At 44.6% G+C, this 7,662-nt stretch overlaps 1 protein-coding gene across 2 annotated transcripts; it reads right to left on the bottom strand.

Moving 5' to 3' along the window:
- Window positions 1–2,003: 2,003 nt before the first annotated feature.
- LOC310650720 (uncharacterized protein) lies at window positions 2,004–7,598 on the bottom strand. 2 transcript variants are annotated; one of them, XM_083380302.1, is made up of 2 exons: window positions 7,050–7,598; window positions 2,004–5,137 (listed from the first exon to the last, which is right to left on the bottom strand). In XM_083380302.1, the coding sequence occupies exons 1-2, from the start codon at window positions 7,529–7,531 to the stop codon at window positions 4,249–4,251; spliced, it is 1,371 nt and encodes a 456-aa protein (XP_083236428.1). In that variant the 5' UTR covers window positions 7,532–7,598; the 3' UTR covers window positions 2,004–4,248. The 2 variants fall into 2 exon arrangements, with proteins under 2 accessions (XP_083236428.1, XP_083236429.1); XM_083380303.1 differs by having other exon boundaries at window positions 2,004–5,134.
- Between the last annotated feature and the right edge of the window lie 64 nt (window positions 7,599–7,662).

Genomic DNA, 7,662 nt, shown 5'->3' with positions numbered 1-7,662 from the left:
GGCAGAACTGAAATTTATTCACAATATGCCCTGGAGATCACATTATGCGAATGGATCTGTGCGATAAAAATATGGGCAGTCCTTGACTTATGACCACAATTGTGCCTCACACTTCAGTAAACTGAGTTTTGCCCGTTTTTGACGACCTTTCTTGCCACAGTTAAGTGAATCATTGCAGTTGTTAAGTTAGCAACAAGGTTGTTAAAGTGACTCCAGCTTCCCCACCGACTTGGCTGGTCAGAAGGTTGCACAAAGGGATCACGGGATAATGAAACAGTCATAAATACGAGTCAGTTGCCAAGCATTCAAATTTTGATCATGTGACCATGTAGATGCTGCAATGGCCTTAAGGGTGAGAAATGGTCATAAGTCACTTTTTTAAAGTGCTGTTGTAACTTTGAACGGTCACTAAATGAATTGTAAGTCACGGACTATCCATAGTACTTTTTGGTACACAGCAATTCCCGTCGCATATGCTCATCTGCTACATATGTTTGACTTCGTTAAATGTCTCCTAATTATTCATTTCTATTTGTTAAAGAAAATGGACACAAGGAAGATTTAGATCAAGATTCTCCTACCTAAGTGGTCAATATCAAACCCTATCCATTAGCATTTGAATAAGTAGTGGATTTATATGATGTATAACTAGCTTGTAGTTATTTTATTAAGAGTTACAAGTGCGATAGAATTTAATATTTTATTGTTGTTTGCATATTTTAGATTATGTTTGTTTGTATTTTTATACCCTGTATTTAGCTCTGGGAAGTCGGGGAGCGGGGGGGAGGGGAGGGGAGAGTTGGGGAGGTTTGGGGAGAGGGGAGGGGGAGGGGAGGGGTTTTGTATTCAAAAATCTACTGCAAAACTTTTCAATAAAAAAACAACCCTATCCATGACTATCCATGATTGCTGCTAATGTTATTATTATTCATAGTACAATTAAGGTATTTATTAAATTAGTTTCATATCATAAATGTTTGAAGATCAAGGAACAATCCAAAGTGTCATGAAGGGGTTGATGAGCTGAAGAGTTTGGGGACCCCCGATTTAGATGAATTTGAGAACAGGCATTGGTGCTGTGATGACAGTGTCTTCTAGCAAAACAGAATCCATCTTATATCATCACAGAACAGAACAGAATAAATGAGTTGGATGGGTCCTTGGAGGCCATCTAGTCCAACCCCCTGCTCAGGTAGGAAACCCTGTACTATTCTGGACAAATGGCTGTCCAATCTCTTTTTGAAAACTTCCAGCAATGGAGCACCCATAACCTATGGAGGCAAGTTTTCCCATTGATTAATTGTTCTAACTATCAGGAAATTCCTCCTTAGTTCTAGGTTGCTTCTCTCCTTGATTACTTTCCATCCGTTGCTTCTTGTCCTGCCTTCAGGTGCTTTGGAGAATAGCTTGACTCCCTCTTCTTTGGGGCAGCCCCTGAGATATTAGTAGACTGCTGTCATGTCCCCCCCCCTTCATCCTTCTCTTCATTAAACTAGACATACCCAATTCCAGCAACCGTTCCTTGTATGTTTTAGCCTCCAGTCGCCTGGACATCTTTGTTGCTCCTTCTCTGCGCTCTTTCTAGAGTCTCAATATCTTTTTTATATTGTGGTGGTCAAAATTGGATGCAATATTCCAAGTGTGGTCTTACCAAGGCATTATAAAGTAGTGCTTCACAGGAAGATCTCCCATTCAAACGTTAGCAAAGAGGCTCGGACATTAACTTCCAAACATTTTTAATTTTAACTGTCTGTATTTTTGTACAGGTTTGTAACGGTGGACAATAAATAACACGTGAATGCTCTCTCCCATCCTCTCCTCAGAACACCATTCCACATTATAAATAAATAACCTTAGGACACACCTTCTCCACCCGTGATTGTCAATGGTCAACACAAGTGCAGTGGAAATTTGCCCCAGCGTTGAATGAAGGGTTACTTTTCAGAGATGGTTAGAGCAAAGTGCGATGGGTATATATCGTCGGGGCATAACACAATTCAGTCTGATGACAAGGAACCTTTATGAAAGAAAAACAAATACTGCGATGGATGCCTTTATTTCGTCCCTAATTTTTGCGTGCCTTCACGCTCAACTTCAGAAGTGTATTATTACTGCATCCTCAGCAAAGGCGTTGAATTCCGTGCTGATGAATGTTAAGTTTTGGGCAGTGGTGGGATTCAAATAGGTGAACATCTGGTTCTCTGGGTGGATGCCGCATCCGGAAGTCCATTCTGGGCCTGGGCAACAAAAAATTAGCTACTGGTTCTACCGAACTGGTGCGAACCGGCTGAATCCCACCACTGCCTTTGGGTACTTGTATTGATACTCCAAAAGAGACGCGGTGGCTCAGTGGGTTAGGATGCTGAGCTTCTCGATGAGAAGGTCGGCAGTTTGGCGGGTCAAATCCCATGTGCTGCGTAACAGAGTGCCTGTTACTTGTCCCAGCTTCTGCCAACCTAGCAGTTCGAAAGCACGTAAAGATGCAAGTGGAAAAATAGGGACCACTACGGTGGGAAGGTAACAGCGTTCTGTGCGCCTTTGGCGTCTAGTCATGCCGGCCACATGACCACAGAGACATCCTCGGACAAACGCTGGCTCTTCGGCTTTGAAACGGAGACGAGCAGTGGCCCCTAGAGTTGGAAACGACTAGCACGCATGTGCGGGGGAACCTTTACCTTTACCTATTGATACTCCAGTGCTACTCACTAAGATGATTGGTCATTGATACTTCTAGCAGGCATTTTGCAATGTTCAGAAAAATATGAAAGAGCAGAGGAAACCCATGATTCAGGAACCTACTGCCCTACCGATGTTTAGCTAGAAAGCTAGTAGGTCAACCAGGTCTCCAACTGTCTCCAAGAGAGCCTTGCTTCCTTTTCTATAATCATTTTTTTCTTACAGAAGGTGGAAAGTGTGAGGAGGTCCAGTTTAATTGTCTTCTCGAACTTTGAGACGTGGACTCTAATTTGAGGGCAGAGATTTTGCTTGGAAAGGTCTAACTCGATCATCAAAGGGCCGGCACGATTATGCCTGGAGGCAGGGATGATTAAATCAATCTGCAATGTCTAGAAGATGACCTCTCATGTAAAAAGCTTGTCAGGAAGGAGAAAAACTCAGAAGGGTGATCTGCTAGCCTCTACAAAGCTGCAGGAAACAACAAACAACAAAAAATTACATGGTTCCCCATCACTGTTCAAAACTGAGACAATTTATATGGTGAATTCATATAAATGAAGAATTCATATAAAGGAAGAATTTAACTCAAAAGAAGAATTTAAACCAAAGCAGGGGCTAGGAATGGGATCCACTTAGAGGAAAGTGGACAACCGTTCAGGAACTTAGCGGATTCTGCAGAACCATGATTATTTCTCATGCAAGTTCTTTAGATGTTTTCTGCTAAAAAAAGGCAACTGGGACTGTAGTTAATCCACAATTTATCTTGCAGCAGTTTTCATTTGGGTCAGAGGGACTATCATTGACGCTGAGTTCCTGGGAACAAGAAGGATATCCAGAAATAGCTCTAGCTTTGATCCCAAGGAGATTTGGCATCAGACGACGCATCTCGCTCAACCAGCCAGGGGAAGAGACGGAATGGACCTTCTTAAAAATGCAAAGGCACCTGTCCTTCTGAAAAAAACATGTCACCCCTCTCTTACTCTCTCTTCCCACCACACCCACCCTGTCCAGGTCTACGACAACTCGCCACAATCAACTTGCCACAGTCAACTCGCCACGGCCAACTTGCTGTGGTCAACATACCGCAGCCAACGCCACTGGACAACTTGACATGTCCACTTTGCCATGGGACAATCCTACAGTTCCATTATTTGAAAATAATTTAAAAATGTTTCAATTTTTTTGTCATTCCCAATTCATTTTGTCTCTCCTTGGGCATCCTTCCCTTCACGATTCTATTCCACTATTTCTTCGGTATGAGTGTAACTCTTGTCCCATAGCGAGTTGGCTGTAGTGGTTTGGCCCGTGGTGAGTGGCCCCCTTCCCCTGCAGAGTGGTGATGCAATGAGAAATGTTAATGGAGACTCTTTGTGAGCCCATGGACCATAAGAGGGCAGGCCTACCTGTCCTCCACTGTCTCCAACTCGCATGTCATTCATAAAATGTGGGCGAGAAATGCTTTACAAACCATCTGGATCATCCAGGTTCAAAACACTAGTGATGGACTAGATGGTTTCCAGATTTCAATGTCTGTTTCTTTTGGCTCAAAGGGCAAGTGTGAAGTTTTGGAATCTACACCTCACCAGTCTCACTGGGCAAATTGCAGGACAAAGAACATGGAATTGCCCGGCATCCTAATGGAGCTTCTTCAGTCACAGAAAGTGATGGGACTTGGTTGCCATTTGATCTTCCATCGGTGCAGAGCAAGACGCTGGAATCCGCTTCACATTTGGTAGTATGACTGTAGTAAGGTTCCATTACATGCCTGAATTCGAGTGGGACGTTAAGGGGAAGCACTTCGGCTTTGATTACAGCTCCCAGGTGGGTCTCAGAAGAAGAATTACGGATGTTTTTGGAATGGCTCATCTTGATTAGCAGGTCAATGGTTTTGTTCTGAGTCTCAAGGAAACCATCTGATACCTCTTCTAGACCAGCTTCACCCATCTCCAAACGTTTATTGGTGGAACCCAGATCTTTGCCTTGGACCTTCTGTCCTTGGATGGCAACCTTGGACTCTTTCTTGTCTTGGTGTCCTTTCTCCGGACTTTTTGAAGACCTTTTCACTGAGAGATCCAAAGGACCATCGTTGAACTTGTTTGCCTTCTCCAATGCCTGGTGGATATGGAAAAGTTCCTGCCGGACTTTGACTAACTGGTCCCTAAGTTGCTTCTGTGCAGGAGTGTCCTCTTTTGCCAAATGCGAGAGCTTCTTCTCTACCTCTTGATACTCTTCTAAAGTTTTTGACAAGTCTCCAATGAGCACTGTGGTCATCTCTTGGTCTCTTGGACCAACAGTTATGGTTTGATCATTGCTTGGTTTTAAAACGGGCTGGTCTGAAGCTGTGATCATCTCATAGGTCCCAGTTTTCTCCTGGCCTCCAGAGTGATGGTCATGAAGTTCTACCTGCCAGTGGTCCATGGACTTTGAAGCTTGCATGGGTGTAACTTGCAAACCTCTGCTGCTAGAAGGGTAAAAAGCAGACAGGGGAAAAAAACGATCAGTAAAATAGAACAAAATGTCAAAGAAAGGAATGTGCATGATCCATTATCTAACCACGATCTGAGCTCTTTTTCCTTGTCTCAAACTGCAGAATATGGAACAGGCGAAGGGAATCCTGCAATCAACAGAGGCTAATGGTTACACACCGTATAAGGCAGAGGTCTTCAAACTCAGCCCTTTTATGACTCATGGACTTCAACTCCCAGAATTTCTCAGCCAGGCATGCTGGCTGAGGAATTCTGGGAGTTGAAGTCCATGAGTCATAAAAGGGACGAGTTTGAAGACCTCTGGTATAAGGCCACATCTTATATTCTGAATTTTTCACATACTAAACAGATCAAAGCAGAAACCGTGTCGCCATCATTTCAACAGCAGTCCATGACTTCCCTAAAAGCCAGAGGATTAGTTAGCACAGCAGAAGAAGACACCCAGTTGGGGCAAGATGTGGCTTCGCCATTCCTCATGAGATGCATTGGCTATATTTAAGGCCGTTATCAAATTAATCCATTTCTTGGATTCACACAAAACCTTCGGCCATCAAACCACCAACAAGGACAGTTTTTACAGCCGGCTAACCTGACCAAAGGACTTAACCAAAGGGACATTTAACTCAGCTTCAAAATGTTAGGAAATATAGCCATGAAGGATTTCAGTAGCCTGGGAAAATAAGCTGTATGAATTCAACCAGTGGGTGACCCTGGCATAAATAATGGGGTTGTGTTCACAGCCAATCACTGGAGTTTGTAAACCACAGTTTATGACTTAAGCTTGCTGAATGCTAGCCTTTGTAAAACTCTCATTTCCTTGTGGCCTAGAGTTGAGGTAAAAAAGAGACATACCAGTTTTGTTGTAGCTTGCTTCTAGCTAATCCAAGGGTCTCGAAACTTGGTAACTTTCTGGACTTCAGCTTCCAGAATTCCTCAGCCAGCCATATTGGCTGGGGAATTCTGGGAATTGAAATCCACAAATCTTAAAGTTGCCAAGTTTGGAGACCCCTGGATCTAATCCAACCTGCCTTTGTTTCTCTGTTTCCTTTGGTCCATGAACTGGGGGAGGCGTCTATTTCCAGCAGCTGATATCCACCCCCAAAACCTTGTTTGTTTGTTTTTTAATAAAAAGCTGAAGATTCTACCCACGCATCAGAGGAAGCTTTGAGGGGTATTTTCTCCTTTTGCATACACAGCACAGTTGTGGGAGAAAAATATGTTACAAAGCCATAGAGAAAAGGTGTTTCATTCACAATCCACCCCCAGAGCCCTCTTTCCCGGAGAGCAGGCCATAAAAACTTTGAGTTTGGATCTGGGTGGTGGGATCTCAGACTGGTTTTTGAACTGGGGGTGCACTCAGTACAAAAGTGGTCATCCTTAAAACACCATAGGATGCCCAAATGTGGGAGGTTGAGAAACTGGACCTGTATCTCTGAAAGGTTGTCCATCCCAGTTGGAAAATAGACTTTATTATGCCCTGTGCATGAATGGAGAGAAGAAGGGATACTGTTAAATGGTGGTGTCGGAGAAGACTCTTGAGACCCCCGGACTGCAAGGAGACCCCCATCAGTCAACCCTAAAGGAAATCAACCCGGACTGTCCTTTGGAAGGACAGTTAATGAAGTTGAAGCTCAATTTCTTTGTCCACCTAATGAGAAGAGAGGACTCACCGGAGAAGACTCTGATTTTGGGAAAGATGGAAAGAAAAAGGAGAAAGGGACGGCAGAGGTTAGGATGCTTAGATATGAACGTGAATTTGGACAAACTCCGGGAGACAGTGGAGGACAGGTAGGCCTGCCCTCTTATGGTCCATGGGCTCACAAAGAGTCAGCCATGACTTAGCAACTGAACAATCACAAATGAATGGAGAAACAGAGCACGTCATACCTGGGTGGATAGATCTCTTTTTCAGGTGTCATCATATCAGAGCTTGCCAAATGAAGGCTGCTTTTTGCAAGCTTCCTCTTCAGGTTACTTGGGGTGACTCCACCCTGGTCCAAACAAGCAGCTCCTGTGATCTCTGGCTTCTTCATGCTGTTGTGGAGGACAGCAGGCCCCTCTTTTATGCCCACGAGACCCTGGTAACCCTCAGGAGATGACTTTCTGCAGAGGTGGCCAGCAGCCAGCAAGGAATAGCTTTCCCTTCCGTGGACCAGCCATTTCTTCTCTTCCTCCTGCAGCAGCAATCTTTTGTGGCCCTGCTCAGGGAGAAGGTCTTCACGGAAACCTTTCACCCAAGGAAGGTCGGTCTTCAGCACCGGGACATTCAACATGCCCCCTTTTGGTGGGTCCGTGGAGGTCGGGGACTGAAGGGGAGCAGGTATGGCTGTGGCAGGCAGTTGCTGAGTGTCCGGCTTGGTGGGCGTCATCTTGCTTTCTGCCGAAGTGAAGGAATGTTCAAAAAGCAGAGGGTAGTAGAAGCGTGGAAGGAAAGTGGACCGGTCGGGGTTTCTGCAAGATTGGAAGTGAGCCGAATGGGGGTGCATCAGCTGGGCTGCGG

The sequence above is a fragment of the Vipera ursinii genome (genome assembly GCF_947247035.1).
Source record: "Vipera ursinii genome assembly, contig: scaffold_488, whole genome shotgun sequence".
NCBI lineage: Eukaryota > Metazoa > Chordata > Lepidosauria > Squamata > Viperidae > Vipera > Vipera ursinii.
This window is presented reverse-complemented; position numbering and strand designations above follow the sequence as displayed.

Coding starts and splice junctions, on each gene's coding strand:
- LOC310650720 (XM_083380302.1), bottom strand. CDS start 7,531: ATGACGCCCACCAAGCCGGACACTCAGCAACTGCCTGCCACAGCCATA. Junction 5,138..7,049: donor AAAGAGATCTATCCACCCAG/GTATGACGTGCT, acceptor TTACCCTTCTAG/CAGCAGAGGTTTGCAAGTTA.